The sequence below is a fragment of the Scyliorhinus torazame genome, chromosome 14 (assembly GCF_047496885.1).
Source record: "Scyliorhinus torazame isolate Kashiwa2021f chromosome 14, sScyTor2.1, whole genome shotgun sequence".
Lineage (NCBI taxonomy): Eukaryota > Metazoa > Chordata > Chondrichthyes > Carcharhiniformes > Scyliorhinidae > Scyliorhinus > Scyliorhinus torazame.
The window spans coordinates 98,019,348-98,038,646 of record NC_092720.1 but is presented as its reverse complement, the minus strand read 5'-3'; the positions used below and the strand labels follow the sequence as shown (position 1 = coordinate 98,038,646).

Sequence of the window (19,299 nt, the reverse complement as noted above, 5' to 3'; positions counted from 1 at the left end):
AGTATTGAGTGCAATTCTGGTCGCCGCATTATAGGAAGGATGTGGAAGCATTGGAAAGGGTGCAGAGGAGATTTACCAGAATTTTGCCTGGTATGGAGGGAAGATCTTATGAGGGAAGGCTGAGGGACTTGAGGCTGTTTTCGTTAGAGAGAAGACCATAAGACCATAAGACATAGGAGCGGAAGTAAGGCTATTCAGCCCATCGAGTCCATTCCACCATTCAATCATGGCTGATTTCAACTCCATTTACCCGCTCTCTCTCCATAGCCCTTAATTCCTCAAGAAATCAAGAATTTATCAACTTCTGTCTTAAAGACACTCAATGTCCCGGCCTCCACCGCCCTCTGTGGCAATGAATTCCACAGACCCACCACTCTCTGGCTGAAGAAATTTCTCCTCATCTCTGTTCTAAAGTGACTCCCTTTTATTCTAAGGCTGTGCCCCCGGGTCCTAGTCTCCCCTGCTAATGGAAACAACTTCCCTACATCCACCCTATCTAAGCCATTCATTATCTTGTAAGTTTCTATTAGATCTCCCCTCAACCTCCTAAACTCCAATGAATATAATCCCAGGATCCTCAGATGTTCATCGTATGTTAGGCCTACCATTCCTGGGATCATCCGTGTGAATCTCTGCTGGACCCGCTCCAGTGCCAGTATATCCTTCCTGAGGTGTGGGGCCCAAAATTGCTCACAGTATTCTAAATGGGGCCTAACTAATGCTTTATAAAGCTTCAGAAGTACATCCCTGCTTTTATATTCCAAGCCTCTTGAGATGAATGACAACATTGCATTTGCTTTCTTAATTACGGACTCAACCTGCAAGTTTACCTTTAGAGAATCCTGGACTAGAACTCCCAGTCCCTTTGCACTTCAACATTATGAATTTTGTCACCGTTTAGAAAATAGTCCATGCCTCTATTCTTTTTTCCAAAGTGCAAGACCTCGCACTTGCCCACGTTGAATTTCATCAGCCATTTCTTGGACCACTCTCCTAAACTGTCTAAATCTTTCTGCAGCCTCCCCACCTCCTCCATACTACGTGCCCCTCCACCTATCTTTGTATCATCGGCAAACTTAGCCAGAATGCCCCCAGTCCCGTCATCTAGATCGTTAATATATAAAGAGAACTGCTGTGGCCCCAACACTGAACCCTGCAGGACACCACTCGTCACCGGTTGCCATTCCGAAAAAGAACCTTTTATCCCAACTCTCTGCCTTCTTAAGAGGTGACTTAATTGAGGCAGACAGGATGATCAGAGGATTGGATAGGGTGGGCAATGAGAGCCTTTTTCCTCGGATGGTGATGTCTAGCACGAGGGGACATAGCTTTAAATTGAGGGGAGATAGATATAGGACAGATGTCAGAATTAGGTTCTTTACTCAGAGAGTAGTAAGGGCGTGGAATGCCGTCTACAACAGTAGTGGACTCGCCAACACTAAGGGCATTCAAATGGTCATTGGATAGACATATGGACGATAAGGGAATAGTGTAGATGGGCTTTAGAGTGGTTTCACAGGTCGGCGCAACATCGAGGGCCGAAGGGACAGTACTGCGCTGTAATGTTCTATGCTCTATGTTCTATGTTCTGAAAGGTGAGCTTGCATCCTCAATTGGGCAGCATTCCCAGCGTTGTTCTCTTCATCGGCTGTCAGCAATAATATCCCACCCATCCATCCGCATTGATTCTGCTTCAACATTCAGTCCCAGTAGCATAACAGCCTGGGACTTGGTAAAATACCAACCTTCCTCTCCTGTACAACAGAAAGAGGCCCCACTCCTTAAAGTCAGAGGTAGCATTGTGGTGATGCTCATGGATTAGTAATCCTGATGCCTGGGCGAATGTTCTAGAGACAGGGGTTCAAATCCCACCAAGGAAGCTGGACAAATTCAATTAATTAATAAATCTGACATATTAACAATGATATAATACTACATTTATGTTGTAAAAATCCATCTAGTTTATTAATGCCCTTCCTGTATAATTGAATATTAAACGACCTGGCAAGCTACTACAGTAAAGTGGAATGAGAATAAATCTAGAAAGACCACTCGGTATTGACTCGGGCCAGAAATGATATCGGCTCATCCAGCACAGCCGATCCTGTAAAGTCCTTCTTACTGACATCTGGGAACTTGTGTCAAAATTGGGAGAGCTGTCCCATAAACTAGTCAAGTAAAAGCCTGAGAAATTCATACAGAGTTGAAGTTTACAGTTGCTGTCTCAGACTTTCAATCACCATGCCTGGATATGTCCAATGTCACTGCAGGAGGTGGTATACAGTCAGAAGGGAAATTCCCTGGGAGTCATCAACATTAACTCTGGACACCATGAAGTTGCACAGTGTCATGTCAAACATAGGTCTGGAAAGTACCTGCTGGTAAACACCTTCCACCCTCCTTCAGCTGATTGATCGATACCCCTCCATGTCGAACACCATTGGAAGAAGATCTGAGGGGAAATACACAAAATGAACACTGGGTGGGGGACCTCATGTCCATTACCAAGGCTGGCTTGGCAGCATCACTGTGACCATGTCCTGAAGGACGTATCTGCCAGACTGGGCCTGCACCAGCAAGACAGAACACCTATCTATCACTGATATTGTTCATGATGTTATTGGTAAGAGTGGCTGTTGCACAATTCTTGTGGAGAGGAAATTTGCTCTTCACACTGAGGACATCCATGATCGTGTTGTGTGGCATTACCACTCGATAGGATAGACTCAGCACAAGACTCAGCACAAGCCTAGCAGCTAAAAACTGGACACCCATGAATCATGGTAGGCCAGCAGCAGCAGTAGTATTGTGTTCAAACACAATCTGTAACCTGTGGGACTGACATACCCACCAGTCTACCATTACCACCATCTCAGGGGACTAGCACTGGTTCTATAAGAAGTGTCATGAGAATGTCACTTTAAGAAATGTTTGACTGCTCATGTTACTGCAGTGATGTCAGAGTGTGGGTGGAGCTGAGCTCTGGTTCTGCTTTTAGTTTCTCTTTGAGAAAAGCTTGGGTGTGTCTGTCATTTTGGTTTCGTTTTGCAGTGTGTTGCAGCTGAAGTCATCCAAAGCTGCTTTTCTGTTGATCTCTGTGCCACGAAGGGCTATCTCTTGATTATTTGGTGAATTCAGAAATTTAAAAATTTGCAGTATTGAATGTAAACCCTGATGTGCTTCGGTTTAAACATTGTTAAGTCTTTTGGATGTTAAAAGGAAAGCTTAAAGGATTACTTAGTGTTGTATTCTTTGGGAGTTATCTTTGAATTAATGGTTGCTAAGATATTCACTGTTTGTTTTAAAAAGGTTACTTGAGTTCATAGAATAAACATTGTTTTGTTTTAAAAAATAATTTTCCATTTCTGCTGTACCACACCTGTAGAGTGGGCCCTGTGCTCCCCATACCACAATCTATTAATAGTTGTGGGTCAGGTGAACTCCATGATACACTTTGGGGTTCTCTAAACCTTGACCCATAACAATTGAGGGCTCGAGGGGGATAAAAGTCTATCTATTGGATTGACTTAGTGATCGTAAAGACAGTGAAGGGTGAGCATATTGTGGTCGCCTTTCAGGTGTGGTATTTTAGTTTAAGTGGGGAGTGTGGTGTGGACAATGGCTCTTTCAGAGGATCAGAAGTTTTTGGGGGTGGAGACGGTCACAGGCAGTACCTTACGGACAGACTAAAAACAGACTGTTAGATTTGGCAAAAACATTGCAGTTAACATTACCTGACAGAATGCGAAAAGGTGAGGTAATTATGGTGGTGGCTAAGCATTTAAAGTTGCCTGAGATAGTCTGACTCATTCAAAATGACAAAGATCCAGGTGCAGATTAAGCAACTTGAACATGAAAAAGAATTAAAGCAGCTTGAATATGCAATGAGAGAAAAAGAAAAAGAAAAGGAGAGAGAAGAAAGAAACAAAGAAAGAATAGCCCTAGCAGAACAAAAAAAAAGAAAGGGAGATACACATCAGGAAAAAAGATAGAGAGAGAGAGTTTGAACTTCAGAAAATGGCCATGAAACGTGACAGTCAATTAAAATTGGCAGACGTAAAGGGAAACGTACAGTTGGATGATAGTGCTGAGGATACTGAGAAAGAGCTTCATAGTCAAAGGCGTGGTGGGGATCTATTTAAATATGTCCCAGCATTGCCAAGGTTTGATGAGAAGGCGGTAGAAGCCTTTTTCATTTCATTTGAGAAGGTAGCTAAATAAATGCCACATGTGGGTATTACTGATTCAAACAAAGCTGGTAGGTAGGGCTAGTGAAGTGTTTGCAACACTACCGGAGGAAGTATAGGGGATGTATGAGGAGGTAAAAAAAATCCATCTTCAGTGCATATGAGCTAGTGCCTGAAGCTTACAGACAAAGGTTTAGAAATTCAAGGAAAGAATTTGGTCAAACATACATGGAGTTTGAAAGGCTCAAACAGAGTAATTTTGATAGACCAAACATATGAAGCTCTCAGAGAAATTATACTTTTGGAGAAGTTTAAAAATTCAATTCTTGATGTAGTGAGAACTCATGTGGAAGACCGGAGGGTTAAAACTGAGAGATTAGCAACTGAAATGGCAGATGATTATGAATTAGTTCACAAATCAAAGCTTGGTTTCCGACATCAGTTTCAGCCGGTGAGGGATAGAAACTGGGGACATGAGAAATACTCAAGTGGTAAAGGTAAAGGTGATCTGATGGGAGATAATAAGGAGAGTGTAACTCAGAGTTTAAAAAAATCCAGGAGGGTGGAAAAGAAATGAAAAGTTTCAAATGTTTTCACTGTAATAAACTAGGCCATGTAAAGTCACAGTGTTGGTGGTTGAAGAAAAGCACTGGGAAGGCTGATGTGGTAAAACAGGATAAGACATGGGGTTTGCTAAAGTGGAAAAGGAAAGCCCAAGTGAAGCGAAGGAGGTGCAAAAGATTGTACAGACTGATCTAGAGGTGATTGATAAGAAGGTGCCAGATGTCTTTAAAGAATTTACTTGGGTGGGTAAACTTTACTCATGTGTATCGGGAGGAGTAGGTAAAGAAGTCACAATTTTAAGAGATACGGGAGCTAGTCAATCTTTGCTGGTAAGAAATGAGGAGTTATGTAGTTTGGCAAGAATGTTGCCAGAAAAGGTGGTAATATGTGGAATTCAGGGTGAGAGGAGTCGTGTTCAATTATATAAGGTAAGGTTGGAAAGTCCAGTGAAGAGTGGTGAAGTGGTAGTAGGAATAATAGAGAAACTATCTTGTCCAGGAATACAGTTTATCTTGGGGAATGATATAGCTGGATCGCAGGTGGGAGTGATGCCTACTATGGTTGATAAGCCAGTGGAAAATCAGACAACTGAAGTGTTGAAGGACTAATCTCCTGAGATTTTTCCGGATTGTGTAATAACAAGGTTGCAAAGTCACAGGTTAAGACAAGAGGAGAAATCAACGAGTGAAGATGAAGTTGAAGTGCAATTATCAGAAACGATTTTTGCTCAGATGGTTGGAAAAGAAGAACAGGTGGAGGATGAGGCGGATATTTTTAGTTCAGGAAAATTGGCGGAGTTACAACAAAAAGATATAGAAATATAACGAGTGTATCAGAAAGCATACACAGAGGAGGAATCTGCATGTATACCAGAGTTTTATTACCGTAAAAGTAATGTCTTGATGAGAAAATGGAGACCTGTACATATGCAGGCGGATGAAAAGTGGGCAGAAGTTCATCAAGTAGTATTGCCGGTAGGGTATAGAAAGGAGGTGTTGTGAGTTGCACATGAGGTACCAGTGGGAGGTCATTTGGGAATAAGGAAAACTCAAGCTAAAATCCAGAAACATTTTTATTGGCCTGGACTACATAAAGATGTTGTTAAATTTTGTCAATCATGTCACACATGTCAAGTGACAGGGAAACCTCAAGCAGTGATAAAACCAGTGCCTTTAATACCCATTCCAGCATTTGAGGAACCTTTTACAAGGGTCCTAATTTATTGCATAGGACCGCTTCCTAAAACGAAAAGTGGGAATCAATATCTTTTGACGATAATGGATGAGTCTACTAGATTTCCAGAGGCCATTCCAGTACGTAATATTACAGCTAAAAAGATTGTGGAGGAGTTACTTAAATTCTTTACTAGATATGGACTACCCACAGAAATACAATCGGATCAAGGATCAATTTTTATCTCAAAGTTATGCAAAGAAGTTTTGGATAGCTTAGGAATAAAACAATTTAAATCAACTGCGTACCATCCAGAATCGCAGGGAGCGTTAGAAATGTGGCATCAGACATTAAAGACAATGTCGAGGGCTTATTGTCAAGATTATCCAGAGGATTGGGATAAAGGAATTCCATTCGTACTGTTTGCAATTAGGGATGCACTTAATGAGTCAAACAAATTTAGTCCTTTTGAACTAATTTTTGGTCATGAGGTAAGAGGACCACTTAAATTGATTAAGGAAAAATTGGTGGGTGTGAAATCGGAAATTACATTATTGGATTACGAGTCAAATTTTAGGGAACGATTAAACAGAGCAGGTGATTTGGCTAGACAACATTTGAAGTTGCACAAAATGTGATAAACCAGGTCGCTGATAAGAAATCCAAAGTTTGTAGTTTTGCCAGGAGAGATAAAGTTTTAGTATTGTTACCAGTGGTAGGTGAGCCTTTAAAAGCTAGGTTTTGTGGACCTTATCAGATTGAAAGGAAATTAAGTGAGGTGAATTATGTGGTAAAAACACCAGATAGAAGGAAGACTCACCGAGTGTGTCATGTGAATATGCTTAAAAGGTACTTTGAAAGGGAAGGAGAGAAAAAGGAGGAGGTTTTAATGATTCTAACTCAAAGTGACGAACCAAATCCAGATGACTGTGAATTTGACATCCCTCAAATTAAGTTGGAAAATGAGGATGTTCTTAAAAATTGGGATAAAGTGTTGAGTTACCTTCCAGAGGAAAACGAACTGACCTGAAAGAGTTATTGACATCACATGGGCAAGTTTGTGGAGATAAATTGTGAAGTACTAAAATGGCTATACATGATGTAGATGTGGGAAATGATGTTCCAATTAAACAACATCCATATAGACTTAACCCTTTTGGCCGACAGGTTAACAAAGAGGTTGAGAGTATGCTTAAAAAATGGCATAATTCAAGTGGGTTGCAGCCAATGGAGCTCACCCATAGTGATGGTACCTAAACCAGGCGGTACCCAACGGCTGTGTGTGAACTATAGAAAGGTTAATGCAGTTACAAGAACGGACTCTTATCCTATCCCACGTTTGGAGGATTGCATTGAGAAAGTGGGACAGACCGCTTTTATTTCCAAACTGGATTTACTTAAAGGTGACTGGCAGGGAACTTGATCCGAACGGGCGAAGGAGATTTCAGCTTTTGTGACTCCAGATGGTATATACCAATTCAAAGTTATGCCATTTGGCATGAAAAATGCCCCAACCACATTTCAACGGTTAACTAACGAAGTCATTTCAGGATTACCCAATTGTGCAGTATGCATCGCTGATCTGGTAATTTTCAGCCAGACATGGAATGAACAGTTAAAACATCTGATGAAGTTATTCGATCGACTTCAAGAGGCGGGTTTGGTGATAAAACTAGCCAAAAGTGAATTTGGAAAAGCCCAAGTCACTTTCCTTGAGGAGTTTCCGATAACCTCGAGACGAAGGGAAATAATACGATTTCTTGGCATGAGTGGATTTGATCGAACATTGGTGAAAACTTTTTGTAGCGTGGTTGCTCCACTGATGGACTTGCTCAAGAAGCGTAACAGATTCCAGTGGACAGCGGAGTGTCAACAGGCATTTGACGGCCTGAAAGCTGTGATAACCAATGCTGCTGTGTTGGAGAATTGCAAGGGACTCTGTGATCAGATTGAACTAAAGTATCTGACTTTAAAGAGAAATTCCGAGGCGTAGAGGAATGGATGGATCGTGCAGAGACCTTCTTGTTCAAAGAGACTGTCAATCATGAAGGATTTCAATTGGAGGAAGAAGGACGAAGAAAACATGGACTATATTTTTATACCTGTTTGCGGGTGTTGTTTTTGAAACGATAAAATATATTTACTGTGTGAATTTCTTAAAGGATGGTGAAAAGGTGAAAAATGAAACCATCTTGAAGTTGATGTTTTTTTTTCTTGGGGGAGGGGTCATGAGAATGCCGCTTTAAGAAATGTTTGGCTGCTCATGTTACTGCAGTGATGTCAGAGTGTGGGTGGATCTGAGCTCTGGTTCTGCGTTTAATTTCACTTTGAGAAAAGCTTGGGGGTGTCTTTTTTTTTGGTTTCGTTTTGCAGTGTGTTGCAGCTGAAGTCAGCCAAAGCAGCTGTACTGTTGATCTCTCTGCCATGAAGGACTATCTCTTGATCATTTGGTGAATTCAGAAATTTAAATGTTTTCAGTATTGAATGTAAATCCTGATGTGCTTCGGTTTAAACATTGTTAAGTCTTTTGGATGTTAAAAAGACAGCTTAAAGGATTACTTGGTGTTGTATTCTTTGGGGGTTATCTTTGAATTAATGGTTGCTAAGATATTCACTGTTTGTTTTAAAAAGGTTAACTTGTGTTCGTAGAATAAACATTGTTTTGTTTTTAAAAATACTTTTCCATTTATGCTGTACCATACCTGTAGAGTGAGCCGTGTGCTCCCCTTACCACAATCTATTAATAGTTGTGGGTCAGGTGAACTCCATGATACACTTTGGGGTTCTCTAAACCCTGACCCATAACAGAAGTGTCAATAAGCATACCAGGAGCTACACGAAGTATAAGTAAAATTGAGATGCCAACTACTTAAACAACAAGTAAAGGAGAATTAGCCAGCTATGGACAAAGCTGAGCGATCCCTTGACATAGATCAGATCAAAGGTCTGCAGTCCTGCCACATTTCAACAATAAGCACAGTTTGAGCTCAGCACCACAGTGCAAAACACAAGGCTGAAGCATTTGCAACCATGTGCAGCCAGAACATCTGATTGTATGATCCCTCTTGGCCTCCTCCTGAGGTCCCTATGATATTCCAGTCATCAGACAATTCGATTCACTCATGTGACATCAAGAAAAGACTGAAACCACTCAATACAGCAAAGGCTAAGGGTGCTGATATCATCCTAGCAGGAGTGCTGAAGACTTGCATTCCAGAACAGCAACAACCCATGTTGTTCTAGTGCAGCTACAAAACAGGAACCCACACTGAAATGTGAAGAATTGCACAATATGTCCTGTTCACAAAATACAGGACAAATCCAGTTGCCATCTCATCAGTCTTTTAAAAAATTCATTCATGGGATGTGGGCGTCGCAGGCTGGGCCAGCATTTATTGCCCATCCCCCGAGGGCATTTAAGAGTCAACCACATTGCTGTGGGTCTCGGGTCACATGTAGGCCAGACCAGGTAAGGATAACAGATTTCCTTCCCTAAAGTACATTAGTTAACTAGATGGGTTTTAATGACAACCGACAATGGTTTCATGGTCATCTTTCGACTTTTAATTCCAGATTTCTTTATTGAATTCAAATTTCACCATCTGCCATGGCAGGATTCAAGCCTGGGTCCCCAGAGTATGACCTCTGGGTTTCTGGATTATCAGTCCAGCAACAGTATCACTACGCCACTGCCTCTCCCTGTACACGATCATCAGCAAAGTGATCGATGGTGTTGACAACAGTGTTATCCAATGGCACTCACACAGAAATAACCTGTTCTCCGATGCTCAGTTTGGATTCTGACTTGTCTGCAGACTTCATTACAGTCTGGGTTTAAACAAGAACAAAAGAGCTGAATTCCATATCTAATGTTAAAGTGACTGCACTTAGGGCAGCACGGTGGCACAGTGGTCAGCATTGCTGCCTCACGGCGCCGAGGTCCCACGTTCGATCCCGGCTCTGGGTCACTGACCATGTGGAGTTTGCACATTCTCCCCGTGTTTGCATGGGTTTAGCCCCCACAACCCAAAGATGTGCAGAGTAGGTGGATTGGCCACACTAAATTGCCCCTTAATTGGAAAAAAAATGAATTGGGTACTTTTTTTTTTTTAAAGTGACTGCGCTTAACATCCAGGCTGCATTTGGCTGAGTGTAACATCAATGAGCCCAAGCAAAGTTGAAGTTAATGGAAATCAGTAGAATAGCTCTCAACCGGCCGGAGTCAAAGCTGGCACAAAGGATAGCGGTTGTAATTGCTGGAGGCCAATCACCTCGACCCTAGGACATCATGGCAGGAATTCCTCAGAGTCGTGTTTCTAGGCCCAACCATTATCAGTTGCTTCAGCAATGGCCTTTTCTCCAACATAAGGTTAGAAGTAGAGCTGTTCCCTGATGATTGCCCCGTATTCAGTACCATTCACAATTCCTCCTACTGAAGCACCCTGTGCTCACATGCAGCGAGACCAGCACACATTCAGGCAGCTATATGGAGTTAAGTCACAGAACAGCCATGATCTCAGTGGAAGGTGGAACTGGTTCAAGGATCTAAACAGCCAATTCCAGTTTCTATGTTTTCATTCCTGTGGCCTTTGTTTCTTTCTGCAACATTCTCCCACAATCTTTATTTTATGAAAGATGGAAGTGTTGCTGTCATGAGAATGTCGCTTTAAGAAATGTTTGGCTGCTCATGTTACTACAGCGTGATGGCAGAGTATGGGTGGAGCTGAGCTCTGGTTCAGCTTTTTAGTTTCACTTTGAGAAAAGCCTGGGTGTGTTTATGTCTTTTTGGTTTCGTTTTTCTGTGTGTTGCAGCTGAAGTCAGACAAAGCAGCTGTACTGTTGAGCTCTCTGCCATGAAAGACTATCTCTGGATCATTTGGTGAATTCAGAATTATAAATGTTTTCAGTAGTGAATGTAAACCCTGATGTGCTTCTGTTTAAAGGTTTGTTAACTCTTCTGGGTGTTAAAAGGACAGCTTACAGATTACTTAGTGTTGTATTCTTTGGGGGTGTATTTGATATACCGGTTGCTTAGAAGTTCATTGTTTGTTTTGAAAGGTTAACTTGAGTTCATAGAATAAACATTGTTTTGCTGTTTTAAAAAATACTTGTTCATTTCTGAAGTACCACACTTGTAAAGTGGGCCCTGTCCTCCCCATACCACAATCTATTAAAAGTTGTGGATCAGATGAACTCCATGATACACTTTGGGGTTCTCTAAACCATGCCCATAACATTGCTGTGAAAAGTTTTTAAGTAATTTGATGATCATCATCAGGCTTATATTTTGATGGTGTATTGTTGAGAAAATGAAATAAAATACAGCAGACTTTCATTAGTTGTAATCCCCATATGCACTTGAAACTAATGTGGAGAACTGGACTTTGGGACACAACAAGATAATGAGATTTTGAAAGCTTATGTGAGTTGTAAGGTTGTAAATTTTTCAGTAAATCCAGTGAAAACCCATTGGCGCCAATTTCAAAACTTTAGGTTACTTCAATTTTACAAAAAGCTGATTTTCTCTGCTAAGTAATTTAACTTTCAAAATCTACATGTTATGTTTGAAATGAGCAGACCCCCTTTAGGGATTGCTCAAATTTCAGTTTTGTCAGTAAATCTAATCAAAAATTCCATATGGATATATAACAGAAAATACTATTTAGTATTCATGCCAACTTTCACAATAAAATTATTTCCAGAAGTAGTTGTTAATTAGTCCAAGGAGCTTTCAATCTCATATCCACCATCTAATTCCACCTCCATAACGTCACCCAATTTCACACTGTGTCAGCTCACCTGCTGGTGAAACCGTCATCCATGCTCTTGTTACCCTTCGACTCAAATGTGCACATGACTAGCTTTCCATACTCTACCCTCCATAATCTTCAGATCATCCAAATACCCAATTTGCTGCCCAATACCAAATCCCATTTCCCACCATCCCTGTGCTCACTAACCTGCATTGGTTTCTAGTAAGCAACGCCTCAATTTTAAAATTCTCATCCTTGTTTTGCAATCCCTCCGTGACCTGGCCCCTCCCTATCTCTATAATCCTCAGCCCCACAGCCATCTGAAATATCTGCGCTCATCAAATTCTGCCCTCAAGCATCGCCAATTTTAATTGCTTCACCATTGATTACCATGCCTCGAGTTGTCTAGGCCCTAAGCTCTGTAATTCCCTCTCTAAGCCTCCCTTACCTCGCTTTCCTCCTTTAAGACACTCCTTAAAATCTACCTCTTTGACCAAGCTATGGTCATCTGCCCTAATATCTCCTTATGTGGTTTGGTGTCGTATCGGGATTTATAATGCACTTGTGAAGCATCTTGGCATATTTTATTATGTCAAAGGCACTTTATGAAAACAAGTTACTGTTGTTAATGTTAGACTTGCTTTTCACGTTCACTCAATAATATTAGCAATACAACTACTGACCACACGATGGCATGTTTTAGCAACGTGACATACTAAGACGCAAAAACAAAATCAAATCATAAAGAACGGTGTAGGTACACATTCCTTTTTACAGATTATGTCATTGAAGAAGTTTCCATTTACTCTAAAAGTTATATTAAAATATCTGACAATACAATGGGCAGCAAAGATTTAACTCATTCCTGATTAACTGCAGGAGCAAAGCATTTCAGCTTGGATACATTTGGGTATCACAACCATCTTTCTTGGCATTTTTCTCCTGACGCTATCAATCTGCAGTATTCACCCTTCTTCACATAATCGGGGAATAGAAGAGGACATTTGAACCCCATTTGCTTTCTTAATGCTAATACGGATTAGAAATGTAACCTGTATGTAGTTCAGCATGTTTTCTGACCCAATGGTAGCATTTTAAAACATGAGCTTCTAAACCACACTACAATTGTTGGTCAGTCCAGAATGTGTAAACTCTTGGATAGGATAGTTCATGTCTCATGGAAATGAATGCAAGACGAGTAAGCTGCTTTGTAAAAATGAGACATGTTTCTCTGCGACTAGTTGTCGCCTGAAACGCAGTTATTGTTCTCATCGTATTTTGTGCCCAGGTGGGACAACTGCTTCAGCTGTTCTCGAATTCTCTGTTTAAGTGACTCACTTTCCTTCCCAAACTCTCCCTTCTTGACAATATTCACTCTGCTTGAGTTATAGTTTCAGAGATGTAATCTGCTCTCCAGGAAACCAAATGGCCATTCTTCATGCCCGAACCAAACATGTGATTTGACAAGGGAAAGGGGTGTTACAGCCATACTCAATGTGGCCCGCACACCTTACAAAGTTCGAGTGTGGGACCAATTGCTTATGGGGTTCTTACTAGTACAGATTTTTTTTTTTAAATTTAGAGTACCCAATTATTTTTTTCCAATTTCAGGGCAATTTAGTGTGGCCAATCCACCTAACCTGCACATCTTTGGGTTGTGAGGGTGAAACCCACGCAGACATGGGGAGAATATGCAAACTCAACACTGACAGTGACCCAGGGCCGGGATTGAACCCAGGTCCTCAGTGCCGTAGACAGTAGTGCTAACCACTGTGCCACAATGCCACCCCTTACAAGTATAGATTAATGGAATACTGAATTAACATCTTGAGGGTTTTTTCATGTGTTTCCTATTTTACATAAAAAGATCAATATTATTATGCATTATAGTGCAGAAGATAACCTGGCAGAGCGAATCACCCTGTTATTAGAACACACCTAATTTCCATTCCATTTGAAGCAATGGGATGAAAATCATAGGAGTTCAACCCAGAGTGGGCCATCTATCCCACCAGGTTACCATCCATCAGAGACATTAAAAATTAGAGTCAGTGCTTCTGATGCTTTAAAAAAAAACTATCAAAACGGCATATTCATTTGTCAGTCTTTGTTATACTTTGGCACAAACACCATTAAATACTTTACTTATAAATTGCCTGTATACTGAAAATCTAAGTTTAAATATGCCACAGTAATCTCAGTATTCTCTGGATATGGCCCACAGTGACTGTTTCTTTAATGAACTAACTATCTATTTAGCACTTGCTGCTAAATGGCTTCTGTAAGAGCTTCATAGAGAGTTTATCATATTGTCACAAATAAATTAAGAAATTAGCATACTTTTATTTCATTTTGTGAAGAGGAAATATGAATGAGCTTCCTTTAGGTTTAGGGATATGGTATTTTGCTTGCAACACTGTACGCCAATGAACCTACATTTTTTTTCCTGCAGTATTATTACTCAATAATATTGGGTATGCTTTCCATTTAGTATTTGTAATATGAAGGGTTGATGAACTCTTATCCCAAATTAGTTCTAAAATACCCTGCAGCCACTATATGTGGCAACTTTGAAGTGTTGGAACGATGAAAACAGAATATGAATTTCCTCACATTCTGTATTTTTAGGCCCTTTAGCACTGTGCTGTGAATTATTTTGCTGATAACATTTCAGAGCTGTATTAATTTATCTGAGATTGATTCAGTGGATTATTTACTTGCAGTAATCTGTGTTGGGCAAGCCTCAGGCAAATGTAATGAATTCTGAGGAGAAGTAGGCAAGAGATATCAGTGAGCAATCCTTACTGGCTTACATTTAATTGAAAAGATGTGCATTATCATTGATTGAAGAAGATGAAGGAGATTGCAAACGAAATAAGAGGCATCTAGTGCACAAGAGGAATATTTGGTCAATTATAAATCTAGGACCTGGGTTTTTACCGATGAATTGAAATTGTGCTTCAATAAATGCATCAGCACACAAAGCCGAGTTGTGAATGAGAGGCAGTGTTGAAAGCTTGGCAGAGCATGAAACATGTGGGCTGAATTTTCCCAGGGTTGGAGGTGGAACAGGGGATGCCCACCTCCCAGGAACTGTCTCAAGAATCTGACTGGAAACCAGGTTGGCTGCCTCCTCCACTAAAGCAGGCAGCCATTTAGTTCAATTAAGGTCCCACTAAGGGGCCATTTTGTACCAGTGTTTTATCGACAGCGGAGTGGTATGCCGCCATATGCTCATTCAAGACACTGCTATCAGGGCCTGAATCTCCAATGACAGGGCCACAGGGAGGAAAGGCTGCATCCCCATCCATGACTAAGCCCGAAGAGGGTCTTCCCCTCCATCCCGGTGTCCCTACCTACTTTGGTAGGCTCCAGTGTGACATTCGATGTTGGCCAGCATTGTGGCACTCACACAATTCCCAACCTACCTCAGCTGTGCCCACCTGTCCCAGTGGAGTTGCCAGGATTCCAGAGCTGCTAGCCTTCTGATTGGCCCTGCAGCACCGGGAGTCTTCCCATCATCCGTTATAGGATGGTGAATTCAGAGGTCACCAATTAGGAGGCTGCATTCCAGAAGATTGTGGCAACTGATCTCACCGCCGGCATTTGTGGCCTTGGTCCTGACATTGGGGGCCTGAAGCTCATGGGAAAATCCAGACTAATTGCCTACAAAATCCAAGTCAGAAATGAAGCAGAAAATAGAGCAGTTTACAATATAGTATGAAGCTGATGTACATTCCCGTACCATCCTCCCCGAACAGGCGCCGGAATGTGGCGACTAGGGGCTTTTCACAGTAACTTCATTGAAGCCTACTCGTGACAATAAGCGATTTTCATTTTTCATTGCAGATAATGTCAGCATTAATGAAAGTATCAATATTCACTTCTTGAGCACACATGTTTGATAGGAATTCACTCATTTTGCAATCTTGTCTTTGTGATTTATTTCTGTTAAATGTCAGCAATAGTCTCTCCACATGGCAGTACAAGGTGAGGATATGAAACATTAACAGTGTTTTCCAGATGTTCAACTGTATAATGGTGTCTGCTGGACAATTTATTTAAGCATTTCGGATTCTAACCTGTGAAAATGCTGTTAGAAGTAATGGAGCCTTTTGACGCAAGACTGGGGAAAGGATTTATCTGTCTCAGCCATAGTAGTAGAAATAATTGCAATCTAACTCAAAGTTTAGCACATATTTATACTTAGTTACTGTCATGATATGCAAACATGCAGCTAATGAACACATAGAAGAGCACACGACCAATGAGCAGTCAGGACATTAAGGGGTGGTATCTCACTATAAAAGGGATGAGGTACTCACACTCCGCCTCTTTCCACAGACCAACATCTATAGAGTGAGACAGGATTCTGATCCCGGCAATGCAGCGGATCGAGATGATGAATGCCTGGACAATTCCTATCGTGTGGGCATTATTACAACGTGTGAATATGCCACACCAGACACATCGCAAGTCCAATCCATCCTAGCTGTGGATTCTGAGGACGAATGGCGAGCAGTGATGAAGGTCAACCACTGCCCCATCCAGTTCGAGCTGGACATAGGTGCCTCTGCCAACCTCCTCTCACAGGCAGACTTCAGACGCATTAAGGACCCCCCCACAGTCCTTCCAGCTGTTTGCAAGCTCCTGGTTTACAACGGGAATGCCATCACGGCACTGGGATCCGTGATCCTTTACATTGTAAAATTGTGGCACTGCCCTTTCTGCCAGCCATTGGTGAGGTTGTGGATGACACGCTGCAAGAGGGGGTCCTTGGCTGTCTCATCACGGATGAGAACTACCTTCTCATCTGTCGCCGGGAGAGTGCTAGCACACAGCTATACCTGCGATTCGATGCACTGGATGATCTCCAGTGGCTCACTGGGCAAGGTGACGGAGCGGAACCCCCACGTATCAGCACGTATCCAACCGACACACACAAGCACGGTTACGCTTTGAAATTGTTAAGCCGGACAGGGCATCCCTACTAGGTGCGCACGCCTGCAAGCAGCTGAACCTCATTCAAAGGGTTTACACCACAACATCCTCCCATGTGGATCTTCAGGCCAGCATCAACACCATCCTCGTCCAGCATCCAGATGTGTTCAACGGGATGGGCACACTGCCGTATCAATACAAGGTTCTGCTACAACCTGATGCCAAGCCAGTGGTCCACGCACCACGACGAGTCCCTGCTCCACTGAGAGAGCGCCTGAAGGCACAGCTCAAGGATGTTCATCAAAAAGGCATCAGATCCAAGGTCACCGAACCGACTGACTGGGTCAGCTCGATGGTGTGCGTAAAGAAGCCTTCGGGGGACCTGCGCATCTGTATTGATCCCAAGGATCTCAATAAGAATATCATGCGGGAACACTACCCCATCCCGAAGCGTGAGGAACTCACGAGTGAGATGGCACACTTGTGCTTCTTCACCAAATTGGATGCATCACAGGGATTTTGGCAAATCCAGCTGGAAGAGTCCAGCAGAAGGCTCTGCACCTTCAACACGCCTTTTGGCAGATACTGCTACAATCGCATGCCATTTGGCATCATCTCGGCTTCGGAGATATTCCATCGCATCATGGATGGCATTAAAGGGGTCCCTGTGTACGTGGACGACATCATATGATCCACGACCCATGAAGAACATGTATCACGTCTCCAGAAGCTATTCCGCCGTGTACATGCCAACGTCCAAAAGTTAAACAGGTCCAAATGTTGTTTTGGCACATCGACGCTCAAGTTCCTAGGCGACCAGATCTCACAACATGGTGTGCGCCCGGACACAGACAAAATCAAGGCCATCGAGGCGATGAAGGTCCCAGAGGACAAAATGGCGATACTGCGCATCATGTCGATGGTCAATTTTCTGGGCAAGTTCATTCCAAACATGGCCACACACACCATGGCCCTACACAACCTGGTGAAAAAGTCAACTGCCTTTGAGTGGAAGGCGGCACACCAGACACAGTGGCACACCACTGCACCAGTCCTGGCATTCTTTGACCCCGACCGGGAGACAAAGATATCCACAGATGTGAGTCAGGGTGGCATCGGTGCGGTGTTGCTTCAACGAGATGACACATCATCCTGGGCACCAGTAGCCTATGCATCAAGGGCGATGACGCCCACTGAAACCAGATTTGCACGGATTGAGAAGGAGTGCTTGGGTCTTCTCACTGGCATCCTCAAATTTCATGATTATGTCTACGGCCTGCTGAAATTCACTGTTAAGACAGATCATAGGCCTCTGGTCCACATCATCCACAAGGACCTGAATGACACGACACCTCGGTTGCAGAGAATCCTGCTTAAACTTAGGAGGTATGACTTCAACTTGGTGTACACACCTGGCAAGGAGATCATCATCGCTGATACATTGTTCCGCTCCGTCACCTTGCCCAGTAAGCCGCTGGAGATCATCCAGTGCATCGAATCGCAGGTACAGCTGTGTGCTAGCACTCTCCCGGCGACAGATGAGAAGGTAGTCCTCATCCGTGATGAGACAGCCAAGGACCCCCTCTTGCAGCGTGTCATCCACAACCTCACCAATGGCTGGCAGAAAGGGCAGTGCCACAATTTTACAATGTAAAGGATGACCTGACGGTGATTGATGGTATCCTCCTCAAGCTGGACAGGATTGTCATTTCGCTCAGTCTCCAGAGCTTGGTGCTGCGCCAGATTAATAACACCTGGGCGTCGAGAGGTGTAGATGCAGAGCCCGGCAAGCTGTCTACTGGCCCGGCATCAGCCAGGACATCATGAACATGGTCCTGAACTGTGCTACCTGTCAGTGGTTCCAGCCAACGAAGAGCAAGGAGACGCTCCAACAGCATGACATAGTGACCTCTCCGTGGTCCAAGGTTGGCATCGAACTCTTTCATGCGAATGGTCGCGACTACGTATTGATCATTGACTATTCCTCGAATTACCCTGAGGTGCTGAAGCTCCCGGACCTCACCTCTCGGACCATCATCAAAGCCTTTAAGGATACGTTCTCAAGGCATGGCATCCCAATCACCGTCATGAGCGACAATGGCCCATGCTTTAGCAGTCGAGAATGGTCCACGTTTGCCAGGTCATACAATTTCCAGCATATCACCTCCAGTCCGCACTATCCGCAGTCCAATGGAAAAGACGAGAAAGGGGTGCACATTGTGAAACAGTTCATCTGCAAGGCTGCGGGCTCTGCTTCCAACATATACCTTGCACTGCTCGCATACAGGATGACTCCATTGTCCACTGGCATGTCCCGGCTCAACTCCTGATGAACAAGGACCTGCAGACGTCGCTTCCAGCCATGCACCATCCAACCTGGATCACCTCCCGGTGCTGCCGAAGATGCAGCAGCTCAGAGACCGTCAAAAGCAGGGCTATGATGCCCATGCCACCGATCTGGCCGTGCTATCCCCGGCAGACACTATCAGGATCAAGATACTGGATGGTGGGTGGTCTGCCCCGGCTGCCGTTCGACAGGCCGTGCCCCGCTCTTATGTTGTACGTATGGCTGATGGCTCCATTGTGCGAAGGAATCGACGGGCACTGCGCAAAGTTGCCTGCCCGCAACCACTTTCTCCTCCATTTCCATATGTTGAATTGCTACCTCCTGATACCTCGCA

The 19,299-nt window shown here is 43.1% G+C and overlaps 1 protein-coding gene across 1 annotated transcript in view; it reads right to left on the bottom strand.

The window, feature by feature from the left end:
- Nucleotides 1–2,101: 2,101 nt before the first annotated feature.
- The window catches only part of pax3b (paired box 3b), a 215,663-nt gene continuing 198,465 nt past the window's right edge, over nt 2,102–19,299 (bottom strand). Inside the window, exon 9 of the mRNA XM_072474540.1 lies at nt 2,102–2,452. Coding sequence (XP_072330641.1) covers nt 2,403–2,452 — 50 coding nt within the window. The 3' untranslated portion in view covers nt 2,102–2,402. The remainder of the gene's footprint in view (nt 2,453–19,299) is intronic.